General features: G+C 36.1%; 1 protein-coding gene and 1 non-coding gene across 2 annotated transcripts in view; both read right to left on the reverse strand.

Annotated features, from left to right (window-relative positions):
- ITGB8 (integrin subunit beta 8) overlaps positions 1–15,522 on the reverse strand; it is an 80,502-nt gene that overhangs the window by 19,538 nt on the left and 45,442 nt on the right. The window contains 4 exon segments of the mRNA NM_001265993.1: positions 75–170; positions 9,742–9,900; positions 10,825–10,990; positions 12,359–12,605. Of these exon segments, the coding sequence (NP_001252922.1) occupies positions 75–170; positions 9,742–9,900; positions 10,825–10,990; positions 12,359–12,605 (668 nt within the window).
- Positions 14,239–14,309, reverse strand: LOC114677226 (small nucleolar RNA SNORD56). Its single transcript, XR_003728517.1, has one exon. It is a non-coding gene; the product is annotated as a small nucleolar RNA SNORD56 (small nucleolar RNA).

Genomic DNA, 15,522 nt, shown 5'->3' on the forward strand with positions numbered 1-15,522 from the left:
GGCTCTAAAAAAATGTCTTAATTTCAATTACCAATGAAAAAAATTTAATTTTCACATTTTCGGAGTTAACATACCTTATACCAATGAAATTGTTTTCCTTGAACTGCAAAGATGACATTAATGTTGTTGTCTATTAATTTCTCTGAAAGTTGGCCTAGTGAGGGATGTTCCTGTAATGAATAATAAAATAAATAAGGGAGTGAAATTTCATAGCTCCATCCTATTCAAACATCTATTATGAAGAAAACTGTATGACTTACATAAAAATGTACCTGGGAAGGACTATGGTTTTACTAGAGACATTTAAATTTTTAAAAAACATAACATCAATATCCATGTATTAAAATATTTTATAGACAAAAGTCCCATAAAAACCTGTAACTTAAAAAGATGAAGACAGCTGAATGCAACATAACTAACAAAGAGTGATCAGCATCTCTTTAGATTAACATTGGACTCCAAGTGATGTAACTGACAGATAATTTAATATTCAGAAATAGAGACACGTTAGTGACAATCACATTCTAAGGTGAAATTCAGTAACAAATATTGAACTGCAAATATATATGCATGTGTGTATATATATGCCTCTAAACATATATATACACATACACATTGAAACATCCAGATATACCTATATATACACATTTGATATACAGCATGATATAGTTATATAACATATATACACATATATATATAAAACATGATATAATAACTCTCTTTAGAAGCAGAAAACTCTCTACTCAACTCCTAGGTTTGTCACCTTACAACAAAAGTTCTCAGTTCCATCCTCTGTAACATGTGAATGATACCTGCCTGCCATGATTGCTCGCAAGATTAAAAAGATAATAGCAGTATGTGAACTCTTTAGTGCATTTTCTTGCATGCAGTAAATGATCAAAACTAATACCAATTCTGATTCTTATTTCAATTGCTTATACAAGGTATAGATTACAGATGTCTCAACTTATCATTATGCTCAATATTTTTGTTGTATGATGTACTTTAAACCTGCTTTACTTTGATAAATAAAATTTATGTTGTGCCATCTGTGCCACTCTCTGTGGTAATGAGAAAGTTACAGAAGAGTAGGAAAATTGGAATAAAATTTAGTTTAGAGAACGTGAGAAATCTGATGATTATATAAATTGCTATCTACAGTTATGTAGTTAGATGTATTATTGGTAATTTTTTTTTCTATAAATACTTTTCTAGAAATTAAAATGATTGTCTCAAATAACAAGTTCATAGCTAGATACCTATCAGAGAGATGATGTTAAAGTTCACTGGTAGTAGTCTCTCCTCATTCACTGGTGCCTAATGGCATAAGCCAAAGATTAGTATGCAACTGAACCCAATTAGTATCATAACACTTAAGTACAAATTACTCCATAGTTTTTGCTTCCCAATTCACTCTCCAATGTTGACTGTATTTTCTTTAAGGAAAAATCCTGTTAAACCATCTTGGTAAACATTTCTGTATTGTGGCAACTATGTGAACTTGGTAAAAGAGCTAAATTAGCTAGTTTCACTTATAACGTAAGTTCTAAGTAACAACACTTTATTTCTCTATCATCTATACTTGTTGCCATAGAAACAAATCAAATTTTCATGAGTTGCCTTTACACATGATATGAAACCAACTAATAAAGAAACTTAAAAAGCATTAACACGTGGGTCTGCATAAGAAAAGTTTTTCTCAGAGCAATTCTTATGAATATAAATTTAAAGCAATGGGAAAAAAAAAAAACTCCAAAAACACAAATTCTACCAGCTAAATTCTTATTACGTGTTCCTAATAAAAGGCATAACCTTAAAATAGATTTATGACAGTTTGCATAATGCTAGTGAATAAAGAGAACAAGTAGAGGCAAGGTAAGTCTAGCTGTATTGGAAATATTTTTTAATGGCAACAACTACTTTTCAAGTATTTTTGCTTTGAGAAAAGATAGTCACAGCTTGCCAAGCATTCACCTTCTTAATTTTTAGAAACATTTGCATTTTAACAAAAATTTAATACATGTTTTCAACCAGCTTTTACTTAACTCACATAAAATCAATATTTAAATGGCACTCTAAAATGTAAGCAGCTTTCAAAGACTTCTTAATCTCTTTCCCTCTCCAAAAACAGGAAGTCACTTTGACCAAATAAACACAAAACTTAAATCTGGAAAGTTCTAGTTTGGTCAGAAGCTTATTAAGAAGATCAGTCATGGTCATTAGAGAAATGCAAATCAAAACCACAATGAGATACCATCTCACGCCAGTTAGAATAGTGACCATCAAAAAGTCAGTAAACAACAGATACGGGAGAGGATGTGGAAAAATAGGAACACTTGTACACTGTTGGTGGGAGTGTAAATTAGTTCAGCCATTGTGGAAGACAGTGTGGCGATTCCTCAAAGATCTAGAATCAGAAATACCATTTGACCCAGCAATCTCATTACTGGGTATATACCCAAAGGATTATAAATCATTCTACTATAAAGACACATGTATTGCAGTACTGTTCACAATAGCAGACTTGAAACCAACCTAAATGTCCATCAATGATAGACTGGATAAAGAAAATGTGGCACATATATACTAAGGAATACTATGCAGCCATAAAAAAGGATGAGTTCATGTCCTTTGCAGGGACATGGATAAAGCTGGAAACCATCATTCTCAGCCAACTAACACAGGAAAACAGAAAAACAAACACCGCATGTTCTCACTCATAAGTGGGAGATGAACAATGAGAACACATGGACACAGAGAGGGGAACAACACACACCAGGACCTGTCGGGGGGTGGAGGAGCTAGAGGAGGGATAACATTAGGAGAAATACCTAATGTAGGTGACGGGTTGATGGGTGCAGCAAACCACCACGACACGTGTATACCTATGTAACAAACCTGCACATTCTGCACATGTATCCCAGAACTTGAAGTATAATTTAAAAAAAAAGGAAAAAAAAAAGATTAGTCGAATTTTCAAGCCTAAAAAAACAGATTTTTTGAGCCCTAGAGAGAAATCTCTTTTAAAAGAGAATTCCAAGTACCTCAAGGCAGATATTTAAAAATTACAAATGTATAACAGATGTTTAAGTAAACCACTGTTGACAGGAGACCTGTGGATTAATGACCATTGCCTAAGCCCCTTCCCCTTTCCTTCATGAAGCAGCGTATCTTCAAAAAAGTATTTTATCTTTTATGTCTTTTATTTCACTAGCAGGAGACATGTTCCCTCTCAGCCAACTCTCCTGTTCTGGTGACGTCACTGCTCCTGAACTCCAACTCCCTCTCTGTCTAACCCATTACATGTTGTTTCTGTAAACTCTGAAAATAATTAGTAGAGATAACAAGCACTTCGGGGTAAAAGGGAGAAGGAAAGCAATATGCCAAGACAGCTGCTAAGTAATTAAGGCTGTGGGAAGTAACTTATAAATGTCAGAAGGAAAGAAGAGGTAAGAAGGATTCACTGGGGGCAATTTTGGGTAAGGAGATAACTGTGTACAGATGTATGGTAGAATTTTAATAATGTGTATATCTAGGTGGATAAAAAGCATTTAAGATTCTCTTTACACAAGTGAGATCCATAATACAAATTTTTATAATAGAATATATAAAATTTGCAGTATAGAATATTGTAATAAGATATAAAAACCAAACAGCTTAAATAAAAACCTCCATTATCTGCATGATTTTTTAGAGAAAAGAGGCATATAGCACAGAAGTAATCAGATAGTAGAGATTTATTTGGAGATGAAACTTCAAATGATGTGTCAGTCAACAACTGTCCTGATAGTTAAATCTTTTATCTACATAGTTGTACCGTGATAACTGCATAGACCAGGGTTTCTCAAGAGTGGTGCTATTGACGGTTTGGGCTGGGTATATTTTTTATTTGACAAAGGGGCTGTCCTGTGCATTGTAGGATGTTTAACAGCACCCTGGTCTCTCCACAATAGGTGCCAGTAGCACCTCTTTCCATAGTTATGACAGCCAAAATGTCTCGGGGCCTGAAATTGTCCTCTGGAGGGTAAAATCGCTCCAGCTGAGAACCACACCACCAGCACGGACTCTGGAACAGATCACCTGGGCTTCAACTTCTGGCTCTGCGATTACTAGCTATGTGACACTGGGCAGCTGTCTGAACCTTTCTGGGATTCCATTTCCATAGGTATAAAGCACATATAAACACTAGTATCTACCATTCAGATGGTGGAGATTTAATAGGTTAACTTCATAAAGCCTTCACTTACCATTCTGTAGTTATTAAGACCAATGATGAGTAGTGTTTCATGTTACACAGCTTAGAGTCTACTATGGGAACTGCTATATAGGGGTGTGTGACTCCAGACAAGATGCTGACCCCTTTAGCATCTTTTCCCCTCCTCATTTATAAAGCAGAAGTAAAGCAATAGCTACATTTCACTGGAATGTTGGATGGTGTTAAATGAACATAAAGAGACAAACACCGTAGGTCTGCTTAAGAAAAGACAGTTTTTAACAAATGACTGCTTAATAAGAGAGATTTGGAGGCATTTCTTAAAGGCAAGATATGCTCTTGGATGTGCTTTCCTTGACCTATGTCACTTGCTTATCTTTCTTACCTGGCCCTGGAGATATTTGAGTTTGCGGCTCCTGGCAAATACGACATCAGTTGTAATCATGATACTCTATTTACTGAAGAAGGGTATGCATTGATGATTTTTGTAAGTTTTTCAATAATAATGGCAACAAAAAGGTTTACCCAAAATATCTAATTTAATGGGAATATTCTATTCTATAAAAATTTTTATCAAATTTGAATTTTATTGTGTCACTTTTGCAAACCATAATTTTGCCCCATTTGAAAGGCAAACAAGCAGAGCCAGGCTACTTTGAGTCTGCCACAGGTGATTTCTACATGCAATTTTGCTTTCAATTAAAACAATTCCAACTAAATATTGTTTGCAGAGATTCTTTCCAGGCCACTTTTTTTGAGAATATGAGAAGCATTCAAATTAGTTCTCCTATAAAAGTACTATTTAAATGTTCTCAGGTCAGGCTCAATGGCTCACGCCTGTAATCCCAGCACTTTGGGAGGCCAAGGCAGGTGGATCATGAGGTCAGGAGATCGAGACCAGCCTGGCTAACACAGTGAAACCCCATCTCTACTAAAAAATACAAAAAGAAATAAAAAAAATTAGCTGGGAGCGGTGGTGGGCGCCTGTAGTCCCAGCTACTCAGGAGGCTGAGGCAGGAGAATCGCTTGAACCTGGGAGGCATAGGTTGCAGTGAGCCAAGATCGTGCCACTATACTCCAGCCTAGGTGACACAGTGAGACTCCATCTCAAAAAAAAAAAAAAAAAAAAAAAAAAAAAAAAATTCTCATGGTGTTTACAATTTGAAGCAGATCATTCAGCAAACTGAAATCGGGTACTTCATAGTTTTTAAAGGCCCCAAAAGATGGAACAATCGTTTTTAAAAGCTGCACATGGACTTAAAACTTTCTAGTTGTTTCAAGTTGAGCACAAAATAAGTGTTCAATGAATTTGCATTTTTATTAGTATGTGTCTGAGACAAAGAAGTTGAGAAGCAGAGGAAGAGAGAGATTTAACATTTTCTGAAGTAGAAAAGGCCGTGTCTCCGTCGGGAAACAGCAAACAAAATTAACGGATCTCTTTATTAAAAGATCACAATTATCTCCTCACATGGAATTCTGTCTGAAATCAACATTAGTTATAAATGTCTTCCAGACTTTGAAAATGTCAGAAATATCCCTTTCAGAAGGAATAAATGTAGCAGCTTTATGAACGTTTGTTAACTCTGGTAGCAAAGTTATGGACTACATTAGCAAAGTAGCTTCTTAAGCTCCTTTATTCATCTGCAGTCCTGGAAAAATTAAGTATAATTCCAAGTAGTTAAGATTCATAGTCAAAAGAAAGCTTCCTAAATGGCATACTTAAAAGTCAAGTACATGTTAAAGTTGCATGAGGAGAGGCACAGTGTTGACTATTTTTATTTTTGCCAGTAAGAAAGCAAAACTGTTCTGTAATGCCTAATAGGCCTTCTGCAATTCTGCCTCCGTACTATAAGATGCTGATCTACTCAGCAGCTAGTCTATCAAAATGAGCCTGCAGGAAAAGGAACCAACTATGAAGCCAGCAGTAAGGGGATTCTGAGAAGATATATGATAGCAGGGATAAAGAATCACTGGCCATAATGTGATGAGGCATATAAAAGGCTGCATGGAAAAACACTAAGCCTAAACCAGTAAATACTGGTGAATATATGGTATGCACTCGTACATGCAACAGGAATGTGGTAGGATCTTGCCAATTTGAATCTCGCTGTTTAAAACTGTGAGTCACATCAGCATCTGAAAATCCCATTGATAAGATTCATTGGATGACCTCCACATACTTGTTCCTTGGTGTCCTTTCATTGTTACTGAAGACCTTCATGCTATTCTTGGCCTGCACCAAGGGGTGGGTGATCAGTTTCTGGGAGGGCTCTGACTAAGGGTGGAAATAACCCTGGAGAAGCTGGGTGGGGAGACAGGGTGAAATTCCAGATCCTAAGTATTAATAATCTACTACACCATTAATAATTTTTGTATTAACATCTGCCATTTTAGAAAGAATGTCACATTTCAAATTGTCATTATTACCGGATAAATTATAAAACTATATTACTGCTAAAGTTTTTTTATTCTGGCACTTGATCTTGAAGAAAAAGCAGTGGAAAATGTAATTTATTCAATAGTGTAACATCATTTGCCAGAACCATATACAAATATCACAATGTATAAATATAAATTATTTTATATTACATAGTGTTTTATAACTTATGCAAGTCAAATCATCTGGTTATACTTTCATAAGTAAGACTGCAACCAGAAAGACAAGAAACGACAATAGGAACATTATTTTTCTTTTTCTTCTACGTTTCAGTCGACAGACCATGGCAAAGAATGCAGATTTTAATATAAGATTGAGACGGATTGGGGTCAGCTCTGCAATTTATTAATGTTTTAGCTGTTTATCCTCAGGCAACTTACTTAGCTTTTCTGACCCTCAGTCCTTCTATTTGTAAAAGGAGGCTAACTGTAACTACCTTAGAGAGTTGTTGTAAAGATAAATTTGATGTTGTATGCAGAGTGATTGCTATAGTGCTTTCAGTTGAATACATACTCAATAAAATGGCAGTTTTTATTAGTCTAGGGTTCACATTGACCTTCAGGAAATAGTTATATGTATAAGCAACAGAACTCTGTCCCATGTAATTTAGATATATAAAGGGTTTTTTAAAATCAATTATTTCCTTTTATAAATACAAAGCCCAAGAATCTTGGTTCAGAGTCTTGAACCAAGAAGCTCAGATAGCATTCAACATTACTGGCATCGGCTGCTGGAGATAAAGCCAAGAAGCAAAGTGTTTGATTACTTGTCTTATACAAAATTTAAAATTCCTCCATAATGGCCAAATGGGGGAGGATAGAGGTCATTTTAAAATGCACAAATAAATATGCCTAGAGTCAAAGTCAAGGTAGCTTTCAATACAGAAGGTTCCAAAGCAGTAGCACATCTTGAATATATAAATTCGTGGTCAAAAGATCAATCAAAATGCTTCAGCTTCTTTTACCTAATATGTAGGCAGTGACCCTACAAATGAAGGGAATGAGAATTTTTAGGAAGATAATTCCTTGAAACAAAGACCTGGGGTAAATAAAATAAAAGTATCCTTCTAAGGTGTTAACAAACACATTATTCCTTGGATTACTCAATATACTATAGCAGTGACATGTGAAGGGGTCATTCCTTTAAATACTGGGAACAATGACCAAGAAGGTAAGAGAAGTTATCGATGTAATCATCCAATTTCCTGATGACATAAGAATCCAAGCCCTATCTAAAATTCGACTGGACTTATAACTTATTTCCATAAGGTTCTATAACATGATATATGTCTGAAATTATTACAGCATTTCTTTGCCTAGGAAATCCTCCCTAGATGAGCAATAGTATCCTTTCAAATACAATTATGGAGAGATGACTTCAATGACTTGGCAAAACTCCCAAAGAATAATACAATTTGAGAATAATGTCATTGTTATTTCTTCTTAAAAAATAAAAACCTTCTCTTTGTCTCACAATAGAATAATTCTTCCTGTACCCTCTCCCACTCCTCAATAAATAAATTAGAACCCTATCACCGATCAAAAGAGGTTAAATAGAAGGAAATGTAGATAAGAAATGACTAAGTAGAAGTAGGTGGGTCTGTCAAAGTCAAATAAGGCTGAGTAGAAGAGAATTAGGGAAAGACGCTATTGGAATAACTCCAATTCTTGAATTTTTGAATTCAATCTCTAGTTACCTTTTAAAATGTTTATATTTTGATGCTACTTTCAAGAAACTAAAATGACCAAGGGTTGAACTTGTTTCATATGGTAATACAATTGCCACTCTAGAATTTCAACATATCTCGTAGGGTTTTGCAGATGGACTGGTGATCTGTTTAAAATTTATCCATGGGAACCACACAAATTTCAGCATAATTTTCATGCTTCTGATACTGTGATTCCCAAACTGCGTGTGGGGTGTCTTGGTGCACTGCAGCACACTCCCAAGGGTGGCAGGAAATAATTTAAATCTTCAAGAGAAATACAGTGACATTCAGCATGTATCAGGTACCAATGAAGAACTAGTTGGAGGGAGTTCATAGTTTTAAGTTTACATTCGGTCTTATTCTTTTAAATGACATTAATCTTTGCCGAGCTGGTCAACTTGAAAATCAACATGGAAGAAGAAATCAGGGTAGTGATGACCAATCTTATTTCAGGATTTGAAAATTTCTCTTCGTAAGTTGCTTACTAAAACTGAAACATGTCTCTCTACATTTGATACATTTGTATTATTTTTAAGGAGCTACTAAGTTGTTAAGACAAAAATAGTTGAGTTATTTGGACTTAACCACTTGAAAAACAGAACTATTAGGTATTTCTTTTGACCCATGAGTGTCATGGAATAAAATCACTGAGAGACTAAGGTCTCCTGAACTGAGAAAGTTGGAGAGGTTCTGTTTTAACATATGCAAGAATATATAAATAAGTGTCAACATCAGAAGTAAATGATGCTTTGGGCTGTTGATTCTTCACAACTAGAATTAGATAATGCCAGGGAAGATATGGTTCTAGGTGATTATATTAAATATATGATTCCGAGCTTATACTAACCCTCAGGAAGCAAGCCAGATAGTCACTGATTTAAAGAGACCTTAAATAGATAAGATGCAGAGAGAAGTAAGGTACAAAATAGAGAAAGCCTACTTTGTTTTACTCTCTTTCTCTCTTGTCTTTTTTCCTTGGTTTCTATTTAGTTTCTACCTACTGTACTGTGAGGTTTCCTCCTTAAAATGTTTGTAGATATTGACCCTGTACAACTGGTCTGTTTGTAAAAAGCAAAGGTATACTTTTTTCCCCTGTCCTAGAATTACATAAAAAGTAAAATCTTGTATCATTTTTATTTTCAAAAATTATACTGTGCTTTGTCATTCATCAAAGAGTCAGCTACTAGAAACTGTCAAAGTGTTTGATTCATACATTTTATTGATCAGTATTTATAGATTGCACTGTTCCATAAATTCTCTCTCATGGCTTATCCTTGTTTCTTTTTTAGGTAATTTCCTGGTACAAAAATAGTGGAGTTGCCAATTTAAAATTGTACTTTAACCAAAAGAGTCATATCTACTAAGGGGCTACTGCTACATTACCATGGTTGTCGATTTGACGTAGACGTTGTTTTTCAGATGGCAGTTTCCGTCATTGGGCACCACTATGCCTGCCAATTTGCTATCAAGAGCAAGATGAGATGTCTGATCTGTCATCACCAGCAGCAATCTTTTAGCCTCTTTTCGCCATCCAATATGACTCTTAAAAATAAACATGTAATTAGATTTTGTACAATAACATAGATCTGTACTGTGGTTTTTACCTCAAGTAAACATCATGTTTGAGTCGATGAACATTAAGTCAGGCTAGAACGATGTGCATGGGTACAACGCTGCTGCATAAATAGCTTTAACTTTCATTTGTACATCCTCTATTTTCCCACAGCCATGTGACCACACTAGTTCCTGGCTAGAGATGTCTAGTGTTCCAGTGGAGGAAGAATAAGATAGATTAAAAAGTAGGAGAGGCCGGGCGCGGTGGCTCACGCCTGTAATCCCAGCACTTTGGGAGGCCGAGGCGGGCGGATCACGAGGTCAGGAAATCGAGACCACCCTGGCTAAATAAAATTATTTAGTAGAAACCCCGTCTCTACTAAAAATACAAAAAAAAAAAAAAAAAAAAAAAATTAGCTGGGCATGGTGGCAGGTGCTTCTCAGGAGGCTGAGGCAGGAGAATGGTGTGAACCCGGGAGGCGGAGCTTGCAGTGAACCGAGATCCAAGATCGCGCCACTGCACTCCAGCCTGGGAGACAGAGCGAGACTCCGTCTCAAAAAAAAAAAAAAAAAAAAGGAGGAGAACAAGCTGAAGCGAGGAGGGCAACAGTCTACTTCTAGTTCCTCCTTGGAGTGTGGCGCATGAGAAAAGCAGCCCTTTTGGAAAGAATTTTCACGTGCATAACCTTTTCTTTCCCTTTTATCTTTTCCTATTTAAATCCCTCCCCCAATTTAGTCCCTCTGTACAAAACACATACCAAAATGAATCACCTTGGTGAGGAGTAAGAGATAGTAAGATATGTTTTCTTCTACACTACGTTTTCACTCCTCAAATCAAAGAGAAAACAAAAATTCTAAATTCTTTGAAAGTTTTGCATCTTAGCAAACACTCAATAATGTGAAACGTCTTACTTCACAGACAGCTGCCTGAAGCATGGCGTCAAAACCTCCTTCCGGTGTATCTATGTTTCCAGAGATCTTCTGTCTGTGAACTGCTTTCTCAAACTCAGTGATGTTCTCTGTCAAAGACAGCACATGGATGTATCCATGGGGAGGCATGCAGTCTAAATTGTAGTCACTATATGGGAAAAGAGGAAGTGTAAAGTTTATTTTGCTCTTCTTTCTTAAGCATTCTAGAATACTTAACAGTAAAATTGTACAGTTGAGTGAAAAGGGAGTACTTCTTTTGTGCCAGGGGAATTTTATAAGACAAAAATCTGTGCTTATAAAATTAGAGAGAAGTTCAATATTGATGATCATTTCTTTGCAAGTAGGAAATAAGACTATAAGTAGCTGGTATTCAAAAAAATAAAGATGATTAAACATGTTTGTTAATATAGGACAGCTAAGGGCTTTCAATATTTAATCTGCACTGAATTTTTAAGGTGAATAAAAGAATGTGCAGTGATTTCTTATCATTGAACAGCTGAGAAACACTTTTGGAAAATGCTTTTGAGGAATTTAGTTGAAATGTGATAATACTGCTTGTTTTTTAATACTGCACTAATTTTTAAAATCATGCTTGGTGGAATTATTGATGAACAATCAAAATTCATTAAAATTATTTTGAGAATCCATGATATCCAGAAAGTAAGAATGATTCCTCTGGTACATTCACCTCAAGAAGGCTTATGAAACTCCATTAGTGGATGCATCAATCCTGTTCTGGTACAACAGATGACAGAGCTGTTTCGGTAAATTGGAATGTGTATTTTAAGGTAATCTAAGGAATTGGTAGAAGCAAGAAAGATAAAGTCTTTTATGAAAAAAGATCCAAACGGATTTATTTTTCTGAAAATTCAACGGGCTAATGGCAATATTGTGTGAGACACTTACATTTTTAAAGTTAATTCTTCTTTCATAGTGGGACATCTGTTATTTAGAATAAGAATTCTAAAATGATAAGAAAAAAGGCTTTCTAAGCAGTCAAATTCTCATCTTTTGACCCACTTTTTTGTGATAGCTGAGCTTTCTTTGTAGTCACATCATAGGCAACATCATTATCCCCAGTCACAGTACAGTATTGGAGAGATAGATGACGTGCTGGCACAAACTCTTTGAAATGTGTCAAATCATAATTCAGCAATTTTGGAGCAATCAAAGCATAAAAATACAGCATTTCCAAAGAGGTATTTATATACATGGCGGCCTAACTATTGAAGCTTCATTCAAAGCTACTAACATTAGGCATTGTTTTTTGTTTGTTTGTTTATTTTTGGTGATAAAAACTAACTAAATATTTAAAGAAATAGAAAATAAAAAGCCCAATCTACAGGTCATCTCAGAAGTTTTCAGATATGAACAAACTTTCCCACCTCACCAAATATTTTTATTCTTATTTTATAAGACAAAAATATAAAACTTGGTAAGTTCTTTACATTAAAAACAAAGTGAGATTTTATAAGCAAAAAATTAATTTAGCATATGCTCATCAAACCCTAGATACCTGCATTGATTATGAATCCTTTCAGGGTGGATGCTAATGTATGGTGAAACTGTTTTATCAACATATGAACCAAATCCAAGGCGAAAGTCACGAGAGAAAAATGCCATTTTTCTAGATAAATCGTTGCCAACAGAATTTAATTTTTCTATATTATTGTGCATTGATGCTGAGACATCAACCAGATAATAAAGATCCACAGGATATTTCTTCAGAGGATGAATTTTCAGCATAAAATTAGCTTCAGCTCCTAGTTCGACAGAAGAAAAACATCATGTAGTCTTCATTTTAAACTTTTCAGGATAAGCTATCAATAAATTAGTCACATTCTAGCACCTAGCACAATCATCACAAATGTGCACATGAATTTTGGAATATTCTAGTATAATTATAATCATTATAGTATAATTATTATTGTAGTATAATTATAAGGCAATTTGAAAACCATACCAATTTATTAGTCCCAAATCCTACAGTTCATTTCCCACAATTCTATAGGCTGAATAGGGATAATAACAAATAGGCTAGCTCCGTATAAATGTAACAGGGTATCGTATCATTATATGAACCTCCATTGCCTTAGTAGCTAGAAAAACACAGTGCAAACCAGTAAGCGGCATTCTATCTCAAGAGAGTGAGGGGGCTGTACTTGTGGAATGACTTGAGGAAAACTGGGAAGGCATTTTTTTTTTAAATGAACTCTTATTGGATAAAGGCATGAATTCATTCTTTTGGGTTAAAGTGTATTTACACAGGAGATGAGAAAACTCTAGTACTGTGTAGTACAGCAAGTTGTTCAAAATAATTAGTAGCTCGTCACTAGTTAGTTGATATGATTCTTCCCATCAGTTAGCCAAGAGAAAGAATGAGACAGTGGGCTAAAGAATGGTGCCCTGCAGTGCCACATGGAGGACCTGGGGCAGGTAAGGATCAGCATTTGTCCAACACACAGTGGGTGTTCACATGCTGAGGAGGGGCCCCATGAGTGAGGCACCCACTGTGGACAGAACAACTGGATGAGAAGAGGGGGCTGCCACAAGGACAAATGTTGGTAGTCCCCACAGGGTACTACAATTTTATTTAGTTTTCTGTCATATTACTATTAGATACAAGGACCTGGGTTATCCCCCCTAACCCTCTATAGAGTTGGTACCTCTACTTTTAATTTAAAGTATATAGTGAAAAGGCATCTATTGAAATGTAAGCAATTCATAATTTGTAAATTTTACTTTTTGAAACTATTAAGCAAATGCTTTGTAAGTCATTATTTTTCCATAAGAATATTCTGAATGGAAGACATTTTTAAAATAAACATCTTTTGTATACATAATTTACTTATTTAAAGAACCTTCTAATTTATCAAATTATATTTTTGGTGTTAGTATAAAATAGCAATATTTTCTTTTCAATTATTTCACAAATCAGATGTTTTTCAGCCAAATTACCTACTGTATTCAAAATAATAAGGTTTTGCTGGTATATAATAATAATAATGGGAGAAAGGGACTACTCCTTCCCAATTTGCTTTTTTTGTGCAGGCAACCCCTTTGGTGTAATGCTCCTAGGTTTTGGCTCATATTTGAAAGGAGAAATAGGGCAGGCGTGGCCCAGCCCAGTCCATTCTCTCATCCCTTGCCTTCAGAAGTTAGGCTGCCTCCAGAGAGCATATCCTATATTCTGCTCTGCTTTTGGGCTTCTGTTGACAGAAAGACCCGTTCCTGTGGCAGTGTTCTGCAATTTGAGTGGAGAAATTAAATTCAGGGGAATGTTAAACACTGGTACACTGGACCAGATCGAAGAGAAGTAGAAATTCAGCACTACTGGGAGAGCGACTCATGTGCAGGGACTTGAACCTTGATGTGTGGATCAGTGTATTTTGTTTTTCACTCAGACCCAAAGTATCGACTCTCTCTAGGTGAACTGCTGTTGATGAAAAGTACTGTCATCTTTGTAGATTTAAAAAAGATTGTTTTTGTAAACTGGCCACATGGTATCATGGTATTTTTATGTTGGTGAATCGTTGCAGTTTACGGTGGCTCTGTCTAAAGATGAATGGCTGTTTTCAGAGGTATTGCTAGATGTAATAGATGGTCAGCATATTGTGCCAGGGACCCAGCAAAGGTATGGGTCGGTGACCTCAGCAAACAACCAGAGCCTGTGTAGCATCAGCAAAGGCACAGTCCTTGGAGGTAAGCTATTCAGGGCCTTCCAACCAAATGCTAGCCACACGAAGGCGCTCAGCTGAAACCAGCTGCTCATAGCCTAGCAAGCAAATTCTGGTCTCACTGGCCTCAGCAAAGAAGAAGACTGTGAGAAAGCACTGCCAAATGGTTGGGGTGTGAGGGTGTTGGCTGCTGTGCCTTGATTTTGGATTCCATAGATTCTGGCCTTAGCACGTATACCGGGGTCAGCTGAGGCCTCAGCAGAGAAGTTTCTAATAAAGAGGAAAAGAGAATATTTCCATACACAGGCCTTTTAGTAATTGCTGGCAAGAAAAATAATCAATACTTTTACACTGCAAGACCCCTGAGCTTGTTGTGAGAGTCTAGCTTTAAGTAGTCAATTCAAGGTAAATAGACCTAGATAGGCTGACCCCAAATCGTGCTCTGTTTGATAAGGAGGAAACCAAAGGGGTCAAGCTGGGATTACCATGTCATGCCCATCAGTTTGAGATGTTCCTCATAATATGCTCTCAAGTTGGCTTTGGATTGTATAATTATAAATAAAGGAGAAAACTCTTGGGAGCAGCTGTCCTAGGCATCAGTATTCCACAGTAAGAGGACACAGAAATACCTTTGTGTGGCACTATGGATATTATGTCCCTAGTTAACGCCCCCACTTAACCTTTGTACGTGATCTCATCGTAGAGCCACTTATAAACTATTTTGGACAAGATGCCTGGGCATAATTTTGGAGGAGAAATGGAATAGGGTATAAAACAGGGGCTTAGAGTGACCCTGGAAATGATTTAATTAATGAAGTGCTATGACCCATGTCAGGGTTTCCAGGAAAATCTCCACTTCCCATCAGTGGTTTCAGAATTATTACCAAAGGAACTCTAGTTGGCATGGGGACGTGGCTATATGAAAAGGACAACAGAAATGTCCAGATAGACCGTGGATCTCTGCCCTGACAGGGACAGCACCCTCAGTTTCATCACATGCCTA

This window comes from Macaca mulatta, chromosome 3 (genome assembly GCF_049350105.2).
Source record: "Macaca mulatta isolate MMU2019108-1 chromosome 3, T2T-MMU8v2.0, whole genome shotgun sequence".
NCBI lineage: Eukaryota > Metazoa > Chordata > Mammalia > Primates > Cercopithecidae > Macaca > Macaca mulatta.